The sequence below is a fragment of the Balearica regulorum genome, chromosome 7 (assembly GCF_011004875.1).
Source record: "Balearica regulorum gibbericeps isolate bBalReg1 chromosome 7, bBalReg1.pri, whole genome shotgun sequence".
NCBI lineage: Eukaryota > Metazoa > Chordata > Aves > Gruiformes > Gruidae > Balearica > Balearica regulorum.
In genome coordinates this window covers 6,605,739-6,633,599 of record NC_046190.1, presented here as the reverse complement: position 1 = coordinate 6,633,599, position 27,861 = coordinate 6,605,739, and the positions used below count along the sequence as shown (strand labels likewise).

General features: G+C 42.2%; 2 protein-coding genes and 1 long non-coding RNA gene across 4 annotated transcripts in view; 1 reads left to right on the top strand and 2 right to left on the bottom strand.

Annotated features, from left to right (window-relative positions):
* Positions 1 to 27,861, top strand: part of BAG3 (BAG cochaperone 3) — a 260,283-nt gene that overhangs the window by 172,704 nt on the left and 59,718 nt on the right. The window lies entirely within an intron of this gene.
* RGS10 (regulator of G protein signaling 10) lies at positions 30 to 21,521 on the bottom strand. 2 transcript variants are annotated; one of them, XM_075757779.1, is made up of 5 exons: positions 21,354 to 21,521; positions 14,837 to 14,955; positions 13,276 to 13,362; positions 6,889 to 7,032; positions 30 to 3,377 (listed from the first exon to the last, which is right to left on the bottom strand). In XM_075757779.1, exons 1-5 carry the CDS (start codon positions 21,400 to 21,402, stop codon positions 3,231 to 3,233), a joined length of 546 nt encoding a protein of 181 aa, XP_075613894.1. In that variant the 5' UTR covers positions 21,403 to 21,521; the 3' UTR covers positions 30 to 3,230. The 2 variants fall into 2 exon arrangements, with proteins under 2 accessions (XP_075613894.1, XP_075613895.1); XM_075757780.1 differs by lacking the exon at positions 21,354 to 21,521 and adding an exon at positions 20,040 to 20,189.
* LOC142602545 (uncharacterized) lies at positions 22,216 to 26,841 on the bottom strand. Its single transcript, XR_012836284.1, has 2 exons — positions 26,539 to 26,841; positions 22,216 to 25,276 (listed from the first exon to the last, which is right to left on the bottom strand). It is a non-coding gene; the product is annotated as an uncharacterized LOC142602545 (long non-coding RNA).

Genomic DNA, 27,861 nt, shown 5'->3' with positions numbered 1-27,861 from the left:
AAAACATAAAACAACTGTCAGCACACGGATTTGGTGTATTTGTAGAATATTTTAATTTTTAGCTGAGAAACACACAATAGGGTAGAGTTTAAGGCATGCAATCAATCAGGCATGAAACTTCTCTTGCTTTTTGTGCTCATACCTTCAGTGTAAGTTCTATGAAAAGGAGCAGATCCTATCTTTAATCTCTACATAAAGCAACTCTGAGTACCCACTTACAGCCTGAGGTTCGATGCAATGTTTACAGTTGTTCCTGGAATGCAGGATTTACTTATAGTGAAACTCAGTTCTTTGTCTGTGCAATTTGTTCTGTGCCACATACAGAAAATGTCATATATTTCACAAATAAGCTTGATCAGTGATAATATCAACAGAAGCAAAATAACCTTTCTCCGCACATACACATGCTGCAATTACAGGTATCTGCTTGCACGGTTTTACTTTGATTGCTCTTTTACTGGAAAATACAGACAATCTAATGGATCGAAAAAAAAGCTTTGACTCCTGCTCCATGCAAGTCTAGTTGTTGCTTTTCTTCTAAAAAACAAACCAAAACCAAACACTGCAAATAAGACAGCCAATGAGGCAATGAACTTTTAAGTGCTAAGGCAAAAGAGCGATTCAAAGATTAAGAATTTTGTGGATTTAGGTATATTATCTGAGAAACATCACAGGCATTGAGATGCTGCTAAAAAATACATTTCCATTTGAGTAACTTTTGGTTGGTAGTAGTGTAAAGCACCTTTGTGTCTACTCCTATGGGGCATTTGCTCTTAACAAGCAAATAATACAGTACCTGACAGGGAGGATATTGCCAAGGAAAATGTTGTTTACGAGCAGCTACAAACAAGTATTTTCTCTCTTTAATGCCCTACCGTTGTCCAGACAGCTTCTGGTTTTATTTTTTTATTATTATTTTAAAACATGATAGTCAAAGACTCTCCTCCCTTATTCATGCATTTTTAAAATCAATATGATTAAAAATGAATCTACTGTGCATCCATGTGATGAATGTGGTAAGAGCTCATTCTACATTTCTCCCACGAAGGTCCCCCTCCTGCATTTTTCTGTATCACTAAGACTTCTGCTGCAATTACTGGGAAGAGACAAACCCCCAACTTCTAAATGTGTTTAAGCTGCCCACTCCCAAGGACTTCAACGGTATCAGAAGTTCCATCCTCTGCTGTGGCAGGCATTAAGTTTGTTATTGCAGTGAATTTTCAAAAGAGGTAATCCTGAGACTACAAGTAGTTGGCAAGTCCAGAACGGGATGGGCCCGTTTCTCAGGCCACATCACAACAAAAGGATTCATGCACGTGCTTACTTCATTCCTATTCAGCAAAACATTGAAATACAAGTTAAGCGTGAGGTCAAATACCACTGAAGGTGCCTGAAACATGATTATGACTTCACTGTTAAATCTTTTGAGAGGATAAAAGGAAAATGAACTCAGTGCATAAGAATTACATCTTAAACATGCATACGGAGGCACTGACCTCTTCTTTGACTTCCTAAAAATGAACAGGCCATTTAGCTCTGGGGGAAGAATCGGAACTCCCATTCCCACTCTGTATCTAACTAGGGAAGAGCCCACGGAAACAATTTTCTTTACACAGTACCTGCGAGAGTGGCTCAGAGTTAAAAGAAATAATCAACTCTACCAAGTGAGTTTACATCCTCAAAAATTACAATCTAGACTTAGTTTTAAAATGTTGATAGCGACAGTAACGTATAAAACATATCAGGACTTTCCAACAAAAAAGAACTGTAAACCGATCAAAACCTAACTGTGCATTTAGATTAGCCAGCACATAAACAAAAGTTCAAGAAAAGCAGTGCAAAAAATGAAAGAGTAAATAATGAGAGAATGTGAAACAGCTAGACTACCCACTGCTAAGCTTGTAAATAGAGCGCATAGCTAATATGCTTTCCCAACTTAAACTGCAATTTAGTAACACTGCAGTGATTTAATTAAAAAATATATGAAGACATGAAAAAATTGTATGCCCAAATGTGCTCTGCAGCTCTGATACAGTCCCAGGACAATACAGAAGGCTCATTGGGAGTGTCTTGCTTTACAACCCTGACATTTCATCTCTGATTGCTCTGGGCAGAAATAAATTCCCCTTCCTCTCAAGCTTGATGTGAGAACAGCTAAACCACAACGTCAACCCCACTACTCCATTGCAGCTATCGAAAGTTACTGTTAGAATATCCTGAAATATTTCTCTGGGGCAAACAAAATTAGGCAGGATGAATTTAGTAGAAAGCCTTCAGTAAAACAAAGCCAGACTTTGTTGGTCAGTCCTTTGCCAAAGTATTCTTGCCACACAGAGCAGGATTGCTCAGGAGACCTAGGAGAGACCAGATGCTTCCCAATACCAGCATCTGACACTGATGTTACGCTGACATGCAGGACATGCCCTGGGCAAGCTTTGCTGAAATCAGTGTGCCTTTTCCCGAAACCAGCGTGCCCAGAATGGGATATTAACTGTCAGGTTTCCTAATGGCTGTTCGGAGTTCTTCAGAGATTCTATCTCAGAGCTTTTGTTCCCAAGGGAATACATGTTATTCCATCCTCTGAAGAAGGTGATTGTCTACTGCAAAAAACAATGGGGGAAATTTAAGAAATACAGACATGAAAATCATGACTAGAGAAGTGTTTTGAATCAGCAATACAGGCAAAGCAAAACAGATACCACCTTGAAAGAACAAAGTTACATAGGAAGGGATTGGATTCTATTGAGCTTAACCCTGAAAGATGCAGTCCCTTCATGATGAAGTTTTCTATGAATGAGTCACCCACAAAGTAACAAAAAATGTATTCCTCAATAGCTTCTCCCAGCGATTCAGGATGTAAAAACGAGTCACAAATAAAAGTTACAAGGCAAAAATAAAAAACCAACCACCCTACCTCCCATTTCTCATCATCGTGATGCCTCACAAAAGAAAATACAAAAATTGAAAGCATTTTAACTTGTGAAATATGAAATGCAATTCATGCTATGGAGGAATATCTCAGCCTTTTTAGCTAGGAAACAGTCTTTCCATGGGTGCTTGGTTATTCGCTATCATGCAAAAACAATTAGTCATTCAAGCAATTAAGAAGGTAAGTATTTCCTAAAAAGGTTTTGAGCTCTTCAAGCCCTAAATGCAACTGCTATAAACCTAGACTGTTCCTGAGTGTAATTTAGTTATTGTATTTGCCTCTCCTGAAGAGATTCATTGTATCATGTGTTGTAAATTCTTGATGCTCTTTTAGCTGCAGTCTGAGCCTCTGGTGAATTCTCCTCTTGCTCCTCAGACTTCTTATGGTTTAGGAATATGTCTGACTTCAAGAAGCGGCTGTAGCTGTCATATTTCATGAGATTGAATATCTGGTAAGGGGGGAAAAATACAAAAAACAATGACTAGATTTTAATGAGAAGGACAGTATATGAATTCAAATGTATTTTTGTTCTGTTAGTACTAAAAAGCATGTCATTAAAACCACTTCAAACTCTCAAAGGGGGCTGCATGTAGCAAACAATATTGTAGGTTCACAGCCACCGTTTTGCAATCACGTATTAGTTTAAGAATCAGATTATGGTTTTCACAACAGCCAACTTTGAAAAGCTCATACTGAAAAGCGGGAGGTCACATGCCATGGTCACTAGGTAGGATTTTACAGCTGATGACAAGCCAGGACATTACCTGGTCCCCCCGCAGGAGTGAGGGGTGTCCTGGCAGAGTAGTAGGAAGATACTCAGAGGGATGAAGCAGAGCTGAAGAAAAACAGGCACCTTTTAGGCACCTTTCTGACTGCAGTTACTCTTGAACATTACAGATAGCTCATTACACATGCAGAGTACTGGATAAGTAAGAAAAGCCTCTAAATAATTTACACAAATAATGAAACTGCAAACTGAATCTAGACTGAAACAACTGGTTTAACCAATGTTTCTTAAGCTTATGCCAATCCTCCTGTCCTTTTTGGATTGCTACACAACAGAACGCCAGAGTCTTAGGTTAGACCAGAAATGTTGCAGGTACCTGGCACAAAAAGGTGATCTGGTACAGACGGAATTTGCCAGTTAAAGTGTGGTTTAAAATTGATGATGGATTAAACTTGTGCCATCAGGCTTTTTACTAGCCCCAGATCTGCCCTTACTCCCACAGCCAGTGTGCAGCCAGCACGGCAGCACAAAGTCAGCATCGAGTACAGATTTTCTGTCCCAGGGCTGGAGTTTAGGCTCGTCCCTCAACACAACTGCTTTCTCTTCTATTTATACTCATTTCAGACAAAAAAGCTAGAACTCATTTGGCATTTTCTGAAAACAAAAGGGTTTGGGAGAGGAGCCTGGAATCTGCTCAGGTATTAAGGTCAGGACTATATTTTCCTTGGTCTGGCAACAGAGGAGAAGGAAAAAGGTAAACCTCCAAAGTATAATTGAGGCAAAACCAAAGCCTACATCATGCTCTGCCTATTATTTCACTGGCAGAGCCTCTCTGAGTCATGCTTCATGACCGATTACATTTTATGGTACTCAGAGTAACTAAATTTCCAAGAGGAATTTCTGGATTCTCACCTGCGTGTGTGGCTAACTGGAGCTTTACTGTTATGGGCCTCATTTCTAACTGATAGTACAACCAGGTAATACAACTGTTTGATAGGAAAAGTAAAAAATAAAAAAAATCTCAAACTGCTCTTTCATTTCACATCCTCGAGGAACCTGGACAGACAAAGGCAAACACATCAAACTTGACTGTTCCTGTCTGTGTGTTTGCTGAAATACCCCCCTTGCAAATAAATTACATGAAGCATTTTACTAACCACTGTTTGTTTACATATTTTAAATATTTAAGCGCATGTTTAAAAGAGTGGAAATCTTGCTTTATAAGCTACATATTGGAAGACTAAAACTCCCAAAACACCCTCTCGATGTAGACCCAAATCAATGCAGTTAAGCAAAGTCAAATTACACTTCCTGGTGTTGGCTAACTACAATATAATTAAATTTATCCAACTACCTCAAGGGAAAAAAAGTTGTAAGGAAGACATTGCCTGTTAAAACATCGTAAGTCGGTGTTAAGAACTTAGATGCCTCTTGTTCCTGGTATCATTTAAAGCATGTCCCAGAGAGAAAGACCACTCTAAGATCAAAATCTTCTGGAGTTTGGTCAGCCAAATGCACAGAACAGATTTTACCATCATGTGCAAAAGCAGAATTCTCTTTGTCCCTCCCCTCCTCTTGTTGCCTCCGTGGAGCAGGAACAGTTACCCCGTAAGTATTTTGAAATCTACGGATTTCTCTGAACCTCTCTAACACCACTTCATTCAGGATGGACAACTGCCTCCAAGCTACTTGTTTAAGGCATCGCATGAGCACACCATCACACCCCACAGCTAGCCCCACTTAAATCAGTGGCCTTCTGGAGAACTGGAGTGCTAGTTGCCGGTTATGCTCTAGACCAGACTGTGGCTTTCAAGCTCTGCCTTTTCATACTTCAGACACATGGTGCCAACAGTAGTTAACACTGTTCTTTAGAGAGCAAATTATACCACTCTTCATAACTTTATAAGGATTGAAAACTAGAGAAGACCATAACTCTTCCCGAACTATTATCTAACAGCAATAAACAGAAGCTTCAAGAAGTAGAAACCTGCAACAATACTCTGCATTTGGTTTTAAAAGTTCACAGACTTTCTTCCCACATTAGTGGGATTCTTCTACCACTGCTCTAGCACATTTCCAGTTCGGGTATTACTAATCCCTGGCTGTTCATGTGCATGCTCATTTGTAAAACTGCAAAACATTTTAACTGCAGTAGTCTTTCCAGCTTCGCTCTCATCATCACAGACCCTGAACTGCAGTGCTTAGATTTACCAGAACATTTTCTTTCCCTTCCCCCAAGTCAGAAGTTCTTCCATGAAAAACTTTGCTTCTTCACATGGAAATTGGGGTCAGACATTTCTACTGCTAATGACTTGGAACCTGCTTGGCAGACAGCAGAGCCTTTGCTCCTCAGACCACTTCAACTGACCCTGCCAGTGCCCAACTAACGTATTCAGTACCTGATGTGAAATGGGTTGAAAACATTATTTAAATCAGTATGCTGTTTCTCCACAAAAGGAGCCAAATGGAAAATACAGGTAGTCCTGAGGATGGTACAGAAATTAAAAATAGTACAGACTGCAAGTGCTGGAGAGCTGCAGATAAGAATGACTCACTTCATAACTTACGCTTTAAAATAAGCTAAATATCAAGAAAATTTACCACCAAAGACGTGTCTGGAAAACCTCACCTAATTTCTACCAGACCTCTCAAAATCTACAGGAAAAGGCAAAACAGATACTAAATCCTCCTTTAAGTTTTGTGTGTTACAGAAGAGGAGGCTTTTCAGGAAATTGCATTATATTCATATCAATATAAATACCAAAACAAAGCAAAGTGAAGAATCTTGAGCTCTCAAGGAAACCAGTGGCAACTACGGAAACAAACATCAGCAATGACTCAGCACAAGTGAATACACAGGAAAACGTAGGCACAAAGTTAGTCAGATGGGTGATTCTCAACTACTGGCACAGGAACCCAGGAGAAAACTTCATCCAATTTTCCAGGAAAGTCCTGAACTGGAATCAGCATGGTTGCGCTGAGTCTCTTAACTAATTGGCCCTAGTTAGATGGGGCCAAGACTGCGGGGTATGGTGCATCCACCCGCAGAGCGGCTGCGTTAATATCCCCAATGTGGAAGCAACCCAGCTCCATGCCTACTTATTCAATTCATGCCGCAGGTAGCAGTAGGCAGATTCTCTGCTTTCCCACGCTAGCTTATGCTTAGAAAGCAGAGTCCATTAAAAGCAGACAAAAACTAAAGAAATTCTGTTCTCGAAGAAACTAACTTTACCTGATCCTGGAGCTTCTGAAACATGAGAGGGTGAGGTGTCTCCAAAATGGTCTCGCTCAAACGGGACTGTCCTTCAACATTGACTTGGGAGGAAGCTTTGCTGGACAGGAAGGTCATGTAAATTTCTTTAGCTTTTTCTTGCATCTGCAAAAGGACATATTTATTTAAAGAATTATTTGCTGTGGGAATATTGTCTATATTTGTTAATATTTTATTGGGGCCTGCTCTGGGTCACTTCTTGAAGTTCGTATCTTAAAACCAAAACATAGTCTGAATTAAAAAAAAAGAAAACAAGTAACAAAAAAAAGAAAACAAGTAACAAAAAAAAAGAAAACAAGTAACAAAAAAAAAGAAAACAAGTAACAACCCAACTATACATAGATTATCTTATTTGTGAATATTCATTTGTACTGGAAAAAAAACATCTCTGCAGGCCAACTCCTGCACTGACATTAGTGGAAGCTACCAGTATTCGACATTTAGGTTAAACAGCAGGTTGTGATGATGTTTGAATCTGATAATCCAGTATAGAACTGCTCAGCATCATCAACTAGGCCTTTTCTTCAATATTTAGACGACTATTTTTACTAATAGATAACCAGCATGCACAAGGAACCCAGAGGGGAAAAAGCACTGTGGAAACTTAATCTTACTGCAAGGCAAAACTAAGCAAAGTTAGTGTATAATCCATGCTACTGCTAGATAACCTTGTCATACTACATCCTTTGTAATAACTACATTTTTACCTCAGGGCAGCTCACATGCAACACTGGCTACATGATTTTAAAAAACCCAACAAGTACTTTTTTGGCCAATGGTAAAGATAAGACTCTCAAGAGCCTCTGACAGCTGATAAATAAGGGTAGGTGTGACTTGCATAAAGCAGTTTATTAGTGTTTGCCTTGATTTCAGCAATCCTGTTTCAGTGGTCTTCTCCTGATAAATCAGTAACAGCGATAACATTTTGACCCTACCTTGTATCTTGAAGCTTCAAAGCAGTAAATGAGTGGCCACAGACCCCTGAAATTCAACGCAAGCTCCCCCTTGACCAGAAGGTTGGCTAAGAGAAAGCCAGTGGGGGAGAAGAGAGCCAAGCCAGGCAGAAGGACAGCCTCCCCACTGCAATCTGAATTCTGCACACTTTAAAAAAAAAAAAAAAAAAAGGCTCGTGCAGGAGCAGGCACTGTACGGTCCCAAGCCATGGGACTCATCAGCGTTCCCCATTGTACATCTAATGAGCGACTGCATCTCCAGACCAGCACCAACTAACGGGCCGTGTCTTTGATGGGAAGTGGGCTCGAAGAAGGAAGCTTTTAAACTCTTGCCCATAAAGGAGTCACAGAATTTCTTTCATGTTTTACAACTAAGAATCAACATTTGGGGATAATTAGAAGAAAAGCTACATGTGTTTGACAATTCACAAGGCCTAAAGAGTTAACTCTCTCACTGCTGAAGGAGACACACATTTTCCAGAACTATTCCTTTTTAAAACAGATTATTCATCTGGCCAGTAAAACATCATGTGTCAGGTGCATTAGGTCACAATGAAGTGTTTGTAACAATTTCCGATCTTTCCATCTTCACAGATCAGGGAGGACTGGGTCAGCCACATCTGTTCTAAATGAGCAATTAATCCAACTGATCAGAGGTGTGACTGCTTTAACTGGCAAAGTTAACACCCTAATACAGACACAGTATAAAATGCACCTTTAGCTATTGTTGCATCAACAAGCAAAAGCGATGACACTGTCAGTCCTCCCCAGATAAATATGGTTGAAATTGGACAGCAGGGTAAAAAAGTTGAGAGGGGCAAAGGACTGAGAAATAATCACCCTCCTACCGATTCAATGGAAGAGTGGTAAAAGAAAGGAAAGGCAGAGAAAAAGCAGCACATGCACAAAGGGAAAAGCTGCCATATATGTTCAAAAGTTATCTACTCAAACTGCCAGCAGGTACTTAGCTGCTGGCTAATCAACACACACGTAGCTCCACGTCAGCCACAACACAAGGTGCTGCTTGCCCAAGGGACACAGGAGCAGGCTGGGCACTGCAGAGAAAGAATAGAGGAAGGCTTGAGGGGAAACACGAAACTAGAAGTACTGGGAGGAAGTTTAAAGAACATGGGGGAACAAGAGGATTGTGTGGGAGGTTGGTGAAACGGGGAGGATCTCTGGATTTTGTGAGGGAAGAGTGACAAAGGAAGGAAGTGAAAGCGCTGTGGTAGGGAGAGGGGGGCGTTGGAGAGACACAGGGGACCTGACTTTATAGTAATGGGGAAATATGGAAATGCACGGCTAACTGTTACAGGTTCTGCTGCACACGGAACAATTTTTATGCTACATCTATGCTTCAGTAGTAGAGCAGCGGTTTAACAACAATTCATTAAAAAAAAAAAAAAGTACAGTTAAAGCTGCCTGTATCTTTATACATCCCCCAAATGACAGTCAGAGAGAGCCAGGTTCAGGTGGAGGAGACAGCGATGTTCCCCGTTCAGTGGGTGCATTCTTTGTTCTGTGTCGGCCTGAAAGTAATGCTTCAGCACAGGGGACTCTACTCTGGAATTTAAACAACACTTAAACCGGGATCTTGTTCACAGGTGGCTATTAAAGGATTTCTGGCACTTTTCACTTACATCTGTGTGCTTACCCCAGCATCCGTGCCAAATTCCCATTTGGTGTACAAAGTTCTGTCTACAGAAATCCCCCTCACTATTTCAAGTGGATACAATATTCTTTCCCACTTCCTTTCCTAAGGTCAAATTCAGCTCTCCGGCATGTGTGGTTCCCAAATGAGGTGAATGGGAGTCCCAGATGCTCATCAGAACAGGCTCCAGCAGCTAGCAGCTGTGCAGCATTACCCAGTCCTGCTTAACCACTGCCACATTCCCCGTGGGAAGTCACAGAAGAAACTCTTAAATAGGTGTACTCTGTTCTGAAATTGTTCTCCACAAAACTTCTTGACGTGGGTATTTTGGCGGGTTTCAGCAATAGCTGAAAAGATTCCCTGTTGTTTGAAGCATTTATTACAATCTGTAATGTATTTTGAAAGCTCAGTTGCAAGAGAAGAAAAATTTAAACCTTGGGAAGTAGCACAATGGACATGTTGTTTACTTCATTAAGTCACAAATGCAATGGCATATGACTAACTCCAATAAAATATTTAAAGTTAAATTTTATTGACTTATCCTCACCACTCCTATTCCAATAATTAAATATGTGTCTAAGATGAGGACCACATGGGTGGGGTCACTCTACAAGTAGACTTGACCCAATTCCTTCCTCAAGCTTTGCTAAAAATTACATTTCTACTTGAACTTTGATTTTAAAGGAATATCTTTTTTTTTTTTTTTTTTTTTAACTACAGAGATGTGTCTTGAGCTGAGGGGAGGAGTTTGTGCTTTCCTGCTGCAAGAAGATAGACTGAATCCAGTCCATCTAAAACCTGCCTAGGCCAATAACGTAGCCTGCTTGCTGCCTAGCTCTGCAGATGCTGAAAACCTCCCCTGCTCCCTGAAACATGCATGCATTTTGTGTTAGCTCACCCAAACAGGAAAACAAACACAAACTCGTGGAGCAGTCTGGTCTGAACTCCCATTTCTGCTTTATCTTGACTAAGCGTTTCCACCACTAGTCTCCAGCCAACACAACAGCCAAGAGCCTGGATTCTCCTTGCCAGTGGTTCACATTCAAGAGGAAGGGGACAGAAAAGATGTATCTGCACAGCATCTTGCAAGATCTGCCTGTGTTGGCTTGATATAAGTCAGCTTCTAGGCAGAGCCCACATGACTGTGGTTAGAGTAACGGCTGAACCAAATTTAGTAAGTCTTGGGGAAAGGCCCAGGATATTTTCTTAGAATGGCAATAATAGTTAGACAGTTTGCAAACAACAGAAAGCAGGAGCAGGGTGAACCTGCATCTCCCTGTGAAGACCAGAAAGGATGTGAGGGAAGGACAGCACATTTACTGAGCCAACCTCCCTTATGGTACACCAGCCTATAGAAAACCAAACACTGCTCCAGGCTGACACAGAAGGGATGACAATAACACTAGGCACAACGGACATTTAACCCACTGACGAAATGATGACTTTTGTGCAAGTTTAAACTGACCAAGAAAAACCCCACACTAACACTCTCACATCAAGTAATGAAAAGTTTCTCTTACACTTTAAAAACAGGGGAAAAAAATCCCATTCGATCTGGGTTAAATTGAAATCAGCTTATCTGACCCAAAGTCTAAGTGTCTATGAACCAGACTCTGTGGTAAACCAGTTTTAATGAGAAGCAGGTTATAAAATAAGTAAAAAGTTGTTTTCAGAATACTTCATTCACATTAGGTAGATACAAAGCGATTTCTGCAAGAGTCACTTTCAGAAGACAAATTCATGCTTCACACTATCATAAACACTGGAAAGATTTCTATTTTTACTGCTTTTTCTAGCTTTGTAAATTATCTAAACAAAGCCATCCATAAGCAGTAGCTATAAAAATTCACTGTAAGCCTGTGTCATTCTAAAGCACATTTATTCTAGCTGGCTGTAACAGCTTTGGCAGTACTAGTCCAGCTTGACCATACTGCGTAATGATTGGTACTGAATAATTAAGCTAAATGGAACCTAGTTAAATCTCTGTTCATTCATTTGGCAATTCATTCAAGAATTCACTAAGTTACTATCTCTATACATCAGTTTACCATTTCCTGTACTAGCATGTGCAATCCTAAAATAGCTAAAAAGATGGAAATTATTTAGCAATATGATTATTGTCCCATTGAAAAACATGGGAGCTTACAGAAGGATCTTCCACTTTCATTTCCATTGTACAATGCAGTTTGATACTGTCCAAGGGGTATCAAGAAAAGGCTACGTACCTCTTGGCAAGGACACTGTATGACATACAAAGAAAAAAACATCTGCCCTGTACAAAGCAAAGGGTTCTTCCCATTTGGTTGTGGACTGTGCCCAGCATGTCGAACATACCAGACAAAAATGACTTGGGGACAAAAGAGAGGAAATGCTTTGTCACAAACTGACAAGAACGAGATCTGCAGCTTGTGCCAAAGCAGAGCCAGGTCAGTGGGACTGACAGTACCGCGCTCGCCCAGACAGGAGGTGGCTTCCCAGAGAGGCTGCAGCTGAAAATGTCCCTTACAGGCAAGGGGAGAGGAGAACTCCCATCCCCACTCCAGCTACAGATACTGCTGCCATCGTGGTGGCATCTAGCACAGTCACCTCTTTTATCCCGTTTAATTTATTTCTCTTTAGGCCTTGCATCTTACAGAAAAATAGCCTGATTAGCTGTTCTTTTCTGAAGACTATCTGCGCACGTGGACCTTAATCGGGGAGGGATGCAGCTAAACACACAAAGCTGAAACAGTGCTATGACAAAGTCTGCAGTCAAATTGAACATTTTCCTCTTCTTGCAAAAATTATTATTTTTGTATATTTGATGGATTTATCAATACCGAAAAATATTCAGCTGAAACAAGCAAACTGTTTTAAGGGGAATGTTTTTTCAGTGCTAAATAGAGAATATTTACAGAAAGTAGACTCCCCGCTCAAAAATATGTTTTGTTGAAAATCTGGGGGGGGTGGGGGGTGGTGTTTATTGTTGTTGAAAAGCTGCTGGGAAATAGTTTCAGCTGACAATATCTGCCTGACCTTAAGAGAGAATACTGCCGTCCAGACACAGCTCCCTTACGCCTGCACTTTATAACACCCCTAGTAGCCCAGTTCCCCCATCTGATTCCTACTCCCTGACATTTCTGAGGTTACTCAAAACTTACTGGAGGTGGCTTGTTGAAAAATTTCCAGTAGAATATTTTCTACTAGAAGAATATAGCTTTCATGAAAATGAAAGTACTCTGCAGGTATACATCAATTTGAATAAATATTTAAACAAAAAAAGTATAAATGGATCCTCAATTTCTTTTGTTTTGTAACTTGTAATTTGATAAGGCAAAACTTTTATTTTTGGTCTTGTAAAACATTTTGTTTGCACTGTTTGTTATTTTTATGTTCCACTAAAATACTATAATGGTGTATATTTTCATGTAATAGCCGCTATACTTTTTAAAAAAGTCCTGAATGAAACATCTTCGTATTTTCAAGCAAGATGATGCAACATCACTGAATTAAACCTTTTGCTATTCCCAAGCAACAGCAAAAAGTTCAGAGTTTTCAAAACATGGGAAACTTGACAATTTCAGCATTTTGTTTTGATTTGAAATAGAACCAGCTTTGTTTCCAAACAATTCCACCACCCTGATTTCAGTGCAATTCCTTCAAATATTTGCACTCGCATGAAGCACGACATGCAACAGAAACATTCGAGTTCCAGCTCTGCTACAGAAACTTTGTTGACAAGTAAAATGTATTTAGGAAACATACCTGTTTTTTCCCCTGTGTTTTCTTAAATTCTTCACACGCTAGCCAGAACAAAACGTTTTCCTCACTAAATTCCTTCTTTAAAAATTCCTAGGGAAAAGCAAAGCAAACAAACAAACATTAGTATCCAATTTCTCAATTGTTTTTCTCTCTTCCTACTCTAGCTATTAAAACTAGAAGCTGCCTTTGGGTAGCTCCGCCATGGTAAGAGTTTACATAATACCGCGTAACACAACCACTGCATTAGTGCATCTGCACGCTACCAAAACACGAATGACCAATCATATATTCAGCACTTTGAAAGCACATTCCAGGAGAATGATGAGCTGCATTTAATCTCAGAGCGTATCAGTAACTAACAAGAAGAGTTTCTTCAGTCTCCCTTAAATTACTCGAGCAATTTTACAGTCATTATTCAAAGGGAAATCCAAAAATACATGAATTCATTATCAGGTGATTATAATGAACTATTTTAATGAGTCACAGATCACTTGAGATTCTCATCTAGTATCTTTCTGATTTTTTTAATGAGTAAAATCTCTACAAATAAAAATGTTTCTAAACATGGTCATCAGTGGCAATAAATTCACTTAAGTAAACTAAAGCAGAAGATGTATTTGTGTTCTCTAGACAGTGTTTAAACAAAGGACATTTCTCCAAAAGTGAGGCATAGTTTAAAATGGGGAAAAAATGTACGTTAAATTTCTTTAGAAAAAATAATGACTGAAATATTTATAGCTCTGAGATAATCAGTTTTCACTTTCCAGTGTTAGAAAATACAGACTAAGTAACACCAAAAATTAAACAGTACCAAGATTTTTTTTTTTTAAGAATTCTAAATCACAGTGTTTTGTAATTCTAGTTTACATCACTTTTCAAACCAGTCTGGCAGGAAATCATTTCATCCCAGGGCATTTTTTTCAGCAATTAATAGGGCAAAACCACAGTGAAGTAGGTAGTTCCTATTCTTACAGCTAATATGGCAAGAAGGCCTTAAAAAAACCAACTTGCCACCCTCACCTAAGTAAGCCTCAAGCATACATTTTGAGCTGTACAAGCCCACACTTCGTCGTAAACTTAAAGAGAATTCTTTTCAGTATAACTGCTACAACACAGAGTAAGAGCCACACAGAGTTATCAGGCTCAAGAGCTGTTAGTGGTTACTCATTGCTTAAGTAAGGACAACATATGAGAATACAGAGCACAGGATCAGTCCTCAGTAATAAATAATGCTTGGCCAGAGAGATCAGTGGCTCAAGGACTGTAGTTTATCCAACAGTAACTTGTTAATCCTTGCAACTGCTGATAGATCCGATTAGAAAGATGCAACCAGCAGTAGTCCATATGCCTTAGGACAGCAAGCTGCAGCGGGCAGAAGGCACCACCTCAGAAGCTCAGTAAATGCCACAGCTCCAACTCTGCCACCTCTGCTCAGGGTACGTAGCTGGAAGGTTGCATGCCTATGTTCTTACAGCACTTGCATAGCTGCACCATTTATGCTGAGACTCATTCGCTTTAAATCCTAATTTTGGTTTATATAAATATCCATAATTAATATAGCAACCCTAAATCGTTTCACTCCTTCTGGATCTTCAAGGAGGTTCTCCAGTGATGTAGCCCATTTTGAGGTTCCTTTCAAGGTTTGGTGGCTGCTGCTTGGGTGACCCTCGCTGTCATTTATCTCTGGAAAAAATTGAGAAAACCACCATCTTCGTTAGAAGCGACGAATGAATGTCACATGCATTTCTTCCCCATTGCCCTCTGCACCCTCGGATTACAGCTGCACTCTTTAAAGGGAACACCATAAACTTGAAAATAAACACACACACATATTTGAATTCTGCTTTGCCTCTAAGGAGGTAAAAATGCCTTGCAGTTAGATAATTCATGAGCATGGAAGTAGGCACCATCACTGTTTTATAGGAGTTCAAGCACCTTTTGCATGTGGAACACAATGACCGCAGCCTGTGTAGTAAAATGACCATTTGCCTTTCGTTCTGGCACTGTCAACGACATTGGCTTCTACAACACAAATCCTGGTCAGTCACACAGATGAAATTTATTTTTTAAGAAAAGAATCATCACTGAAGGTTGGGAAAAGGCAAAGAGAGAAAGAAAAATTATGCTTTGTTTAGCAGCAGAACAAGTCCAATATGTTAACCCAGTCTAACGGGAGAAAAGACAGCTGGCAGAGGAGCCTCATTCCAGCTGACTCGACCTGCTATCGGGCAAGTGGTATTTGGGTGTTTTTTCTGTTTGTTTTCAAGTCCACTGAAATTCAGCTGCCATAAGGTGTACTGAACTGTGGCCACATCTTATCTGCCAGCCAGCCTTCTCACAGATAGGAGAGATGCTGTACGTTCTTGAATTTTTCTATCCCAGGGACAAGTATGCTACATCCAAGGCTGGTGATGCCAAAAAAAAAAAAAAAAAAAAAAAAAAAGTTTTCTGGCTACCCATCACAAAACCTATTACTTGGGAAGACTTCAGGAATGTTACTGCTGATCTGAAAAACTCTACAACAGACATAGAGCACTTGCTTGGCCTCCTTTCCTCTCACACCCAAAATTCCCAGGAGTGCAGGCCATGAGAAATCAGGCTAAGAGCTCCTCTTCAGGTTACTACACACTGCAAAGGTGCACAAAACTCTTACTGTAATCCATACAGTTTCAATTGATTTCTATAACCCTTTCATTTCTCCCTACCAACTGATTGGAAATATGGATGGTAGTAACTTCTGCTTACGCTCTGTTAAAAAGCCCTTCCTCCACCATGAAACTAAACCTCAGCAAGTATCTCAAAAAACTATCTATGCAGAGCTATACTATCAGATGCCCTTTTCAGCTGGTAGCTAGAATGATAAATGCTAAGGTTAAAGCCCTACAAAATACTGGCACGACAGCAAAGCCAACTGAGTTTTGGTTGGTAGGGACCTGTAGAGTCTATTTGTTTTTCTAACAGTGAGATGGACCACTGTTTTAAATGAATGAGTATCTCCTTTTCGCGCTTGGTAGGAGTGTTCCTTTTATACAGGAGAATTACAAAGCTGGAAAAGAGGTAAACTTTCTGGAGCCGTGGATTCCATACCCATTGCCTAATACTGAGAGCTCTACACTCATGCCCCGAGTAAATACAGACGTAAAAGAAAGGAATGCATCTAAAATGATCGAGCAAATAGTCACTGTGGGCTACATTTTTCACATGTACATCCTGTCTCCCCTTTGCCCATCCTGCTCTGATGCACCAACCTGATATTTCTTACGCAATGAACGCATGACGCTGTGCCTGCACAAAACCTTCCGGGATCCAAGATTACAACCAATTTGGGTAAAGATTGTGACAGATTGGTCTCCAAAGCAGCAAGGATACCTACAGCTCTGTATAGGAAAAGTAATCCCTCCCCAACACACAGTCTGCTAGTTAAAGGTCAAGAACCCGAACCTGAGGACTGTCTCCAAACCACTACTGCAGACTTCACACGTGACACAAGAGTACAGCGACTTAACTGCGCCTCACTTTCCCCTCCCCTCATGCAAAAGGATGTGGTTCTTGATTATCACTTGCAAAATTTATTTTAGGAACGTGACTCAAGGTATCTGGGCATCTAATCTCAGTAAAATCTGTGAGATTTAAGTGGGAATAGCCAAGTACGTTGGAGCAGAACACAATTGCTTCTGAGGAGCTTGAATCTTTTGTTATGATCACTCTCACCTGCAAACAGGGTGGCAGCTCTGTGTGTGCAGCTGCTAATGGCCTGAAGAACGAGGCCATTCTCTTATTTAATATACGAATTAGCACAGAACATATGAGAGTAAGATTTTATTTCTAGTGTTTCTTTTCCAGCCAAATTTTAAGTGGACTTTAATGAGTACTTTAAAAAGCATGTATTTCAATAAGCCAATGCAATACGGGGTGGACCCAGCACTATGAGAACCTAGAAAAAGTTTCTGGTGAGCAGGCAAAGGCCAGAACAAGTGCTTCCACTTCACACTGATCTGTTTCCCCTCAGCTGCTTTCACGGGTCTCATTTTGTCTGTGTCCTCCCTGACTACCATTTGCCCCAGCTTCCTCTCACTTCCAGCCTACTCAGCACAACCCAACTCCATCCTCCTGCTCTCTTTATCACCCTCCAAACCCTGGACTCTCCTATGACCTTGTTCCCCTTCTACCTCCTCCTCCAGCCTTACAGCAAATTTTGGTTTTGACAGGAGGACCCGCACAACTTCTTCCTAACATCCATTCCGCTGAGCCTCATTGTACAGGACTCTGTTACTCAGTTTGTTTCCTTTTAACCAGCTCCCACAGCCCCCAAAGTACCGTGGCGCTGAGATGACGCTTGCCTGCCCGCTGCTCACACAATGCAACCCTTTCATTTACCCCTTGCCTCACTTATTCAAGCTGGGAGTTCCCCAGAGCAGCGGCTATGGCATGTCGCAGGTGCAGGCGAGCTCTGTCGAGCTGGCACGGATGCCACTAGCAGCCTGCGCTACAGCTCCCAGGACCAGTCCACACTGAGACAGGGGACACCAGCCACAGCATCACGATGGAGGCAGGCCGCACGTAATAAACCCAGGAGGCCAGAGGACACCCTTGGATCCGGCCGTCAGGTAGCACAGCTCTTGTCCTGAGCAGCCCCCCAAAGCACGGTCACTGAATCCAAACAGCCTGCCGGGGACATCGCCCGGCTGGGACCACCCTGCCCACCGTGTCGGGGGCAACGCGGCTGGCAGGGGCCAAAGCCGCGCCAGGGAATGTGCCAACAGCTCTGGAGGGCTCAGGGCTGGGCGCTGGGCACGGCGCTGTTCGAGGTCCGGGCTGAGTACCATTAATCCCCGTGTTCAGTGCTCCTTTGCAACCGCCATAAAACATTAACATCCCCCTTCAGTGCGAATGTAAATAGGCTGCACGTGATGCGGGACAGTAGGAAACACCCTGAAATTTTATGAGGACATTGAAACTGCTGGGTATTTTTATTATATCCCATTAAACATGCCATCACAAACATTTTTTCTAATACAAAAATTACACACACCCCCCAATTAGGATCATAACTTCCCACTCCACACAGTGGTGTGATTTCTAGATTTTTTTTAAAAGATAGGAAAGAGGTTTTCCCCGCAAATGACTCAAGAGGCTAATCCCCAAATCTACATCTCACAATGTTACTAAATTACCTTAAAAATGACACTTCCACTGAAGTACAACTTAATGAAAGTCTGAAACAATTTATTTCAGAAGGCAATACTGCAATAAATGTAATACATAATTACATGAATGCCCCTCCTGGAACCTATTTATCTCTGTTTGCTATTTATAAAGATAACTTTCTCCCATGTAAAATCACTTAGTGACAAAGTTACATAGTATACACTTGGAAATAACAAGCTAGATGACAGTGTTTAACAACCAAAACGTATACATTAGTGTGATCATTTAAATGAGGAAGGCAGACATTTGCTGCTACTGAAAACTGGGAGATCGCTTTTTTTGATGCGCAAAGCTATTACAACATCGCAGTTCTTCCACCAATATTTCTGTAAGAGTAACACACAGGATGTACAACAGATTATAAATATGCTAATTGCGTTTCTTAACGTCATAGGAGAGTGCTTGCCATCTTTTATACGGCTTCAAAACCAAGAGGCAGAGAAAGCCAGCAAAGCAGGCGCAGCAGAGCACCGCTGCAGAGCCTCTGCTGAAGCAAACTTTCCACAGCACGACCGTAACACAGCTGCTTGCGTGATGTGCAGAGGCCGGCTGCTTCTACAAACACAGCAAACGATCCAGTGCTTATTTTAACAGCATCGTTATTTTAGAGGAGAACCCTATACTAAGCTCACAAATAGGCAGTTACGTTAGTCGGAGGATTATTTTGGAGAAGCATCTTATAGAAGCTGCTTTCCCCAGTCACACAATAGTACCACCACTGCAGATAAAGACTCTTTGTAAGCGACAGATACAACGGTAAGCACAGCGCTAGTAATGCTAATTGTCAGTTGAAACGCGGTATCAAAAAAAGGCAAATATTTGCATTCTTCAAAGAGGAGCTTGGACTGAACCCACAGAAAAGTGTCAATAACATCAAAATATGCAACTTTGCAGGTCAGAACTCAGAGTTCTGGCCCTTGCTTTTGACAAGCACAAAAAACCGTGGAAACCCATCAAGCTTTTAGAGATTCAGACACAGCTAATTGCGCTAGACATGCTAACCCATCTGCCTTCCAGAAGGGCTACGCGCTACAACGGCTTCCCAAGCTGCTGTCACATCAACCCACCGATGGAGTGGCCTGCATGGCAGCGTATCGAACGGCACAGGCTCACAGCCTTCACAGGATCCCGCCGAACGCATCCCTGACCTAAACACCTATTCTAACGGCCTCCTTCCCGCACACACCTTATGCAAACTCCTTAACAAAAGACAACCGGCACACAAACAGTAGATACGACAAAAGCACCATGTAAACGCTCTATTCCTTATTCTCTATTTTTAACATTAAGGTACAATGTTAAGAAAAGCCTTCTCAATTTCTTCTTGAAGAACTTCTGATCACACCGCCTGTATGTTCCCTTTTTTTCACCCGGATCATAAAGCTGCAAGCCACAAACCTTTATTACTACTTTAAGAGTACTCCAAATACCTTGTCTTTTCTTACGGTCACCAGAATGCCTATCCAGCAACAATCACCAGTCTGGAATTAATGAATCCAAGGTTATGAAACAGTGGGAAACTTCACAAGCAAGCAGCTGAAAAGGGAAAATTCCCTTACTTTCCATGTATCCAAGCACCACTGGATGAATCCTCACACAACAATTTTTTCCTAGCAGCAGCTGAATTTTAAACCTTTCCACTACAGAAGGGCTGTCCTTTGCACAGTTTGGTTACTCAAAGCGTGAGCACCAACATCCTTTTTTGACTGTCTCTAACAACAGATGGCTACTGGATTCCACTTTTAACTATAAGGAAGGAAACTAAAGGGACGTTCCGCTTTTGTAGCATCTCTGGAAGTGTTCACCAGACATATATCCTTTAAAAAAAACAAAACCAAAACCCTCTAGACAAACACCACATTTGGCTTTTCTTAGAAAGATCGTAACTTCTTGCTGCACATTATAAAATGTAGAATTATTTTCTAGCATTCTGAGTTTGCAGCTTTTACCCCAATTGTTTAGCAGCGATATATGTCACCTCCTTTGAATCGACAGACTTACAGCGTCAGAGATATCATGCCATGAGCTGCCCCGTAACAGCACAAACGTGTTACAACGCCTGTCTGCAGGGGGAACCGTGAAGTCCTACATTTATTACGCCTTGATAACTTCCATTCCAGTTTAAGACGCTCCCTCCAAAGGCAAACTCTTCAAAGTGAATTTAGAGCTCGAACAATCACGCTCCGATGTTCCGGGCTATTGCCTCGCTACCAGTAACAGCGACAGGCAGCAGTTCGCAATTAAAATTTTGGCTGATGAGGCATAAACCCGAGCAGAATCCAGTTCCCCCTCCCGTGCAGCTGCTGGAGCGGGAAGAACGGCGCTTCCTCCCCAGGCACGGGCAGTTAACGCACCCCACCAGGCTGCAAACAACCGCTCAGCCCTGCGGGTCACCCCCACAAGCCCGGGCAGAGCCACAGCCACGCCGGACGCGATGTGAAAGTCAAGGGACGCGGCCACAGCGAGCTGAACCGCCAAGAGGTGAGTTTAAGCCCGCTCAGCCCGGCGGGACGCGGGTACCACAGAGCCGGGCGGAGGAGCCGGCGCGGCCCAGGTAACGGACTCGAGCAACAGGCGCTGCCGGGGGCGGGTCGCTCGGCTCCCCTCGGCCGCTGTGCCTCGGCCCTGTGAAACCCCCGGGCGGCGCCGGGCCGCCGAAAGGGCGGGAGAGCGGCTCCGGGCCAGGCGCCCCCGCTCACCACCCCCCGCCGCCGGGAGGGGGCTTGGCCGCGCTTTCCTTCCCCGACGCTCGGTGGAAAGAGAAGTGCAGCCCTTCCCCTGCCGGCGGCATTTCCTCAGGCAGCGGCAGCTGCCGCCGGGGCTGGGGGGGGGGGGTCGCGCACGGAGGGACGGGGCCGCCCCCACCCCCTTACCTGACGGCGGGCGCTTCCTGCTGAGCCGGCTCACGGCCCGGTTAAACATCTCGGGGGCGGCCGCACGGCCCCGCGCTGCCCGGAGCCGGAGGGGGCGGCCGCGCCTTCCCCGCTCCCCTCCGGGGAGGCGCCCCGCGCCGCCCCGGCCCGCCCCGCTCCCCCGCGGCCGCCCGCCCCCTGACAGGCGCCGCGGCCGCGCCCTGCCCGCCGCCAACCGGCCGTGAGGGGGAGGCAGCGGCCGCCGCGGGGCCGCCTCAGCGCCCGGCCGGGGTGGGCTGGGGAAGCGGGGCGGCCGCAGGCGAGGCTGGCAGGGCGGAGGAGGGCCGGTGTTATCAGTGCCCCCAGCCTGCAGACGGGGCTCCTGCGCGCCGCGCCCCGGGCTGACGGCGGCGGCGGCGGCAGCATTTCCACGCTGCCCTGAGGCACACGGACCGTCAAATGCAACGTGGCAATGGCGGGTCTTCGCTCTCTCTGCAGTGCCTGAGGAGAACGGCACCCTTCCCCTGCCCAACCTAAGCCGCTGCGCTGGGGGCCCCCAGCTCTTGCAGCCTTCCCCACTTTCATCCCCTTTCCCTGCCCACCCACACAGCACCGTTATTTCCAGTCACGTCCATCTCGTCTTCCCAGGCTCAAGCCTCCTACGCCCCAGGCCGCTCCTTTCATTGCACTCTTAGACACGAGGCAGCTCTCTCCACCACTGAGTCTTTGCTGAGCAGGTGCAAGAAACAAAAACCTACCACAATAGAAGTGCCGATTTTCTTGTGCCATTTCTTCTCCTTTGCCCTTCCAAGACATGGAAGAACAAGTATTGCTCAACGGGAAAAGCACAATTACAACAAAGGTATTTTCACTTTCAGAAATAACTTTTTACCAAAATATTTAATGAAAAATCCAGCATGTAGCCAGTGTGAGAACTTTGTGTAATTCTGACAAAATTGTAAGTCACTGACAGACAATTAATTTGGGAAGCACAGGACAAGGGTAGTGGGAAGCAGCAGGAGTGGGAAATATCACCAATACCTAAGAAGTCACAGAAATCACCACTAGCAGACAAGACACCACTTGTTTTATTTCCACCCAAGCCAAATCCCATCCTGCACACACAGTGATGCATTTATAACTAGTACTGTTCACAGAGAGAACTTGGATGGGCTCCCCATCTCACTGAAATGTATGGATATTTTCCACTTACACACGGCCAAAACTTCATTCCTGGGAATTGGTGACACCAGAACGCTGAACACAAGAATAAATTGCATCTGTGCTTCCAAAAAAAACAACAGCACAATACCTTCCAGCTGAAGTGATTTGGCCTGCGCATCACTGGACTTCTGCCTTCAGTACCAGGGCCAAAAGCTGTGTTAGCTGGTAAAGATTTCTTGGCTCTGGGTGTGGATTAAAAAAAAATAATAGTTTGCTGTGCTGCTGAGGGAACTGCTCAACAGCTGCACGTGGCATTTCCAAGCAGACGTGCAAGACAAGCATGACGGTATTTTGGACCACAACTGGCATTTCTGTGCAAGCATCGGAAAAGCACGGCGGGGTAAAACCTCGCCAGCAGCAGCAGGCAGGTGGCACAGCCGGGATGGGTACAAGTGAAAGGAACGTACATGGTGTCGGTTCTAGGAGAAGACGGCTTGGACATGCACTCCAAAAGATTTTTCAGTCCTACCCATTGACGCCAGGTATTTCAAGGCAGTACGTTTACACTGGTATCACCAGGTTGTATTTATGAATCAGGTCACAAAGCCCAAAGGTTTTAAGTGTTAAGAACTAGTACTCCTAGGACAACCAAATGATCTTCAAGCTAATCTGCTGACAACAGGTTATTGGAGTAGTTTTAAGACTTAACTTCATGGATCTGGAGATGGCAGTACATAAGAAATATGAGACTGCTTGGAGACCAAAGGTTGTGCCTATGGTACATGTTCCTGTGCTGGTGTCTCCAAGAAGCCCCATGGAGGCCAGCTGCCCATTTGCGCCCCATGCGTGCAGACCTTCAAGGCCTGCCACAGATTTACCTGTAAAAGCCAGGAGGGCATTTTCTTTTCCTTTCCTCCCCTTGATACCAAACTTGGTTTCTAAGATTCTTGTTCTTCCCCCACTCTTCTCCTTGAACACATTAGCATTTGGGCTACTCCTGCAGAGACAGCACCCTTCCAGGGTCGCTGTTCCCGACGCCTGTTCCGCGTGTTCTCCTTTCACATGTAAGATTCAGTGCTTCATTAGACATAATGACATGAGGGAATTTTTCTTCCAGGTGAATTTGGTGGAGATATTCAGGCGTGGTTCATTTGCTGAGGATTTTTGTGTCTTTTTCCAGAAATAAGCTGCAATACCTGTGTATGGCCACATGCAACTTCAACAATGACTTAATTCATACTGTGCCAGTGTCCACATGCCCAATCTATACATTCTTAAATTGATTTTTTTAGACTGTGCATCACAACTCCCTCACGAATTATTGAGCTAACTAACCCACGAGTTTGATGACAACCTCCGGCTGTCGAACACGTGTTCCCCAGACAGCAGGCCATCCCAGGTAACACGGCAGCAGATGCACTTGGTGTACTTACATCTAAAGAATTGCGTACTATTAAAACAGAAATGGACTGAAATTTAGAGATACATTTAGTCAATGAAATAACAACCATCTATTTTATTGTTCAGCTTTTAGTTCTGCTTTTAACACTACTCAATAACGTTCAAATAGTAAAGTTCACGTCAAACTGAACATAAAAGCTTTCGTGAGCCTGGTTTCTCCCTCTTCCGCTCCGTTCTGTACATACGCAACTGTAGTGTATTGCGTGGCAGCAAACCTTGGACTGCTCATTATCCTAAACAAGGGCAGGTTTAAAAATTTTGATAAAATTCAGCAAATTTCCCATTGACAGTGGCAGGAACAGGCTGGAGGAAAAGGGAACAAAATGAGAATGTGAAAGACACCCAAAAAGGCAGAAACACACTTGCTAATCTGTGATTTCAGGCAAAGATACTAAAGATTCTATTTTAAAATTTTACTTGTATCCTGAAAAGTAATCTGTGGACTTAAATTTAAATAGCTAGTTTTGAAAAGAAACGGAAGCAGTTGTGCTCAGCCGCTACCATTGCAAAAAATCTATTTGGAACATACTGAACTATGGATATCACCGCAGAAAATTGGTAAAATGTGCGGTTCATTTCAATGCCAAATCGGAGTTGACAGACTCAAAACTAATCAACAGACTATAAGAAACCTGACTCATGATTTAAAGCCCCGATTTCATTTACACCAACGTAACACAATTGATTTCAGTAGAGATACTTCTTATTTACACGACTGTAAGAACTAGGCCCCAAACTTAAAATCTGAAGTGTCAACAATGAGGCCTTCAAAGTAGGAAACTCCCACTTGCTACACAAAAAAACCCCTTTAGAATCTAATTTTAGACTTGCAGAGTTAATTTCCCAGTTACAGTGCCCTTGTTCCTACAGCACCCCAAGAACATGCCACTGCATAGGTGTTACTATAAAGCCCGGATTCACAGACCTCGCTTTGCATTATACCAAAGCCATCAGTTCTGGAGGTGACACACAGCAAAAGTGTTTCTGCTGCCAAATTTCCCGATGCAGCACGTTCTCCAACTGCCCCACCACATTCCTCTCCCACCTGGAAACGTCCCCTGGCTCCCTCATTATCACAAGACTTGCAGCACCACTGTCCCCAGCACCATTTGCCAGGGCATGTGGCAGAATACATGCTAGGAAAAAACAGAGCTTACGTGAGAAGTCTGGTCAGGTTAGTATAATTCAGAAGCCTACACACCGGGATTTCTACTGGAAGTTTCCTGCTTGTACTACCGAAGCCAGAGCATCCTTGCGAGAATTTAATTTTTTTTCCTTCTAACAATCCTTGCTCATAATTGGCAATGATGTTTTATGAGCTGAAAAGACAGAGGACAAGATGTTTAAGTTTCCTCAAAAACCTCTAAACCAAATGAGCTTGCTATTGACTACTGAGTTCTAAGAAAATTTGTTTTCACTGAAACCCAAGGACTAACCACTTCATCCTCACTTCTGTAAGAGATTCAGAAAGCAAACCCAAACATAATTTTACTACAATTTTATGACTTTCAAGGGACTTTTGAATATGGATAACAGTTCAGCATTTTGCCCAAATATGTTTTCACATGATTTTAGAGAATATACATTCTATAGATAGGGAAATCCAGCCTCCTATCATGTGCCATTACAGGTAACAGTAGAAAACAAGACTAGATGCCACACCGCAAACTGTATTCTGTCCAGAACACACAAGGCATTTTAATCCCTGTGAATACACGCATAAAAATCATAGACTGCTCAGAGTATCATAAATTCAATACATTGAAACCTGGTTTCAAACTTAATGAACAATGGGCTGGCAAATATGGCTTTAAAATTTTCCCTTCCAAATATGCCTATGCTGAAATGCACAGAGTGTCATGAACCCAGAGGGACTCAGATTTTTTTTAAATCTAAATATTTTAGCTCCTATGTTTTCACAGTTTAAACACCAAGAAATCAGTGACAGGCTCACTGCTAGAATACACTAGAGTGTGGTTAAGCCTACTGTTTGTGGAGAAAGCAATATGATTTGATGTTGTTAAGATCTGATTACTTTTTTTTTTTTTTCAGTTCAAAGCCAAGAGTCACTTTTTAGTTATATTAACCTTAAACCAGCAAGCCATTTTTAGATTCAAATCAAGTTTTTAAGTCTTAGCTAAATGCATTTACTATCTGAAGATTCACAAATACCAGAGTAAACGAGCAGATAACAAAATGTGGTTTTTATCTTTTAATTAGATACACACAAAGAAAATATAAACATGCCCTTCCTGTAAGGTACACAGCATAAAGCAGCTTTGAAGAGAATTCTGGTAGAAAACTGTATTCTATTTCAGGCTTGCCTAAATAAATCAGGGGAATTTGTCCAGCACCCTCACTTTGAACTCAGAGAAAGCTCTGACTCACTCCTTTGTAATACTTTCTAGTACAAGGAGGTTCAGAGGGTCAACTTTTATCCCTAATCTTGTGGAACATTCCTCAATACCTCCAACTCCAGCAGCTTTATGCATGCCAAAATACAGACTGCTGAACTCTAGCAGCAACATTTAAACATGCAGAAACTGAATTAAAGGCTAAGTAATACCAGTAGTGCCCCTACCTTACAGTAGTTACACCTAGACCTCTTCGTAAATTGCACTGAGAAAAAAACCCCAAGATCAAAGTTTGTTGTCAAAAAATTCACCCACTTAAATTGCAAAGTTTTACATTCTTCTTTGCATCTGACAGTGAAGTAATAAAAATGTTTCATTAGGTTACTGTTAAATGAGTATTTAGTTTTTATAAAATCCTTACTACTAAACTAATCTTACTTCTCAAGTTTCTTCAACTTTGTTCTAGAAAGAAAAAAGAACTAAGGTGAAAGGATTTTATTTCCCTTTTATATTGCCTTTAAATTGCAAAAGAAAAAGACAAACATTTTTGGGGGTTTTTTTGGTTGTTTTTTTTTTTTACCCTCCAGGATTTAAAAACAGCTTTCAGAACATAAAGTAGCACTGTGAATTAAAACTCGAGATGAAGAAATACGTTTTTCAATTACCAATTTTATAGCAATAGAAAAAACCCTTGACTTGGTAGAACAATATTCATATATTCAACTAGAAATTAACTAAGAAATCATCATCAAAACCTTAAAAGCATTCTAAGCCCCTCTGGTCTATACGTAGTTAGGACTGATGGGGAGGCACAGTAAAGAAATCTCAGTTTTTGTGAATTATGTCCAGCCTGGTATGAACCTGAAGATACAAAAAAAAAAAAAGTACTTAGCACATGCTTTCAACATCCATCTGTAAATATTAAAACATGCACAGAGCACAGAAATCAAAGCTTTTTGCTATACAGGGAAACATTAAAAATGATACCTGAGGTCAGCGTGTGTTTCTGCTAAGAACCAGATGCAAATGCAACAGGTTGGCTCCTTGTGCGTGAAAAGCAAGTACAACTCTGTTGACTAGAAACATACGTAATTGAAGTGAGAAACACAGCAAAATAGACAGGGTACGAAAAAATGAGAGATAAATAGCCTTAACAATAACTGAATCACAACCCACAATTTAAGTATCCATGTGTAATTTGTACAGTGAAAATAGTTACGAGGAATGCCTGTTTCTACAGCCTCAGTAAACTAAGATTTGGAAATACTCGGATACTTCCAATGAGACTGCATCTTGCCTTCCTTTTATTTAGAGGTCACACAGGCAGAAAAGACTCTGGCAATACCTTTCAGTAAGATTTTGCTGTAGAAGCATTTCAACAGAACATCACATTTCTAACGTATGCAGCTTGTCAGACACTTGTTGCTAGATGCTGTGACCTTAGAAAATGTATTTAAAGTATATTATTGCATACCTTGCCAAATTTCCATGTATACATCTTTGAGGACAGGTTCTATAGTTTCTTAAAAGGCCATAAAGCAAAGAGAAGA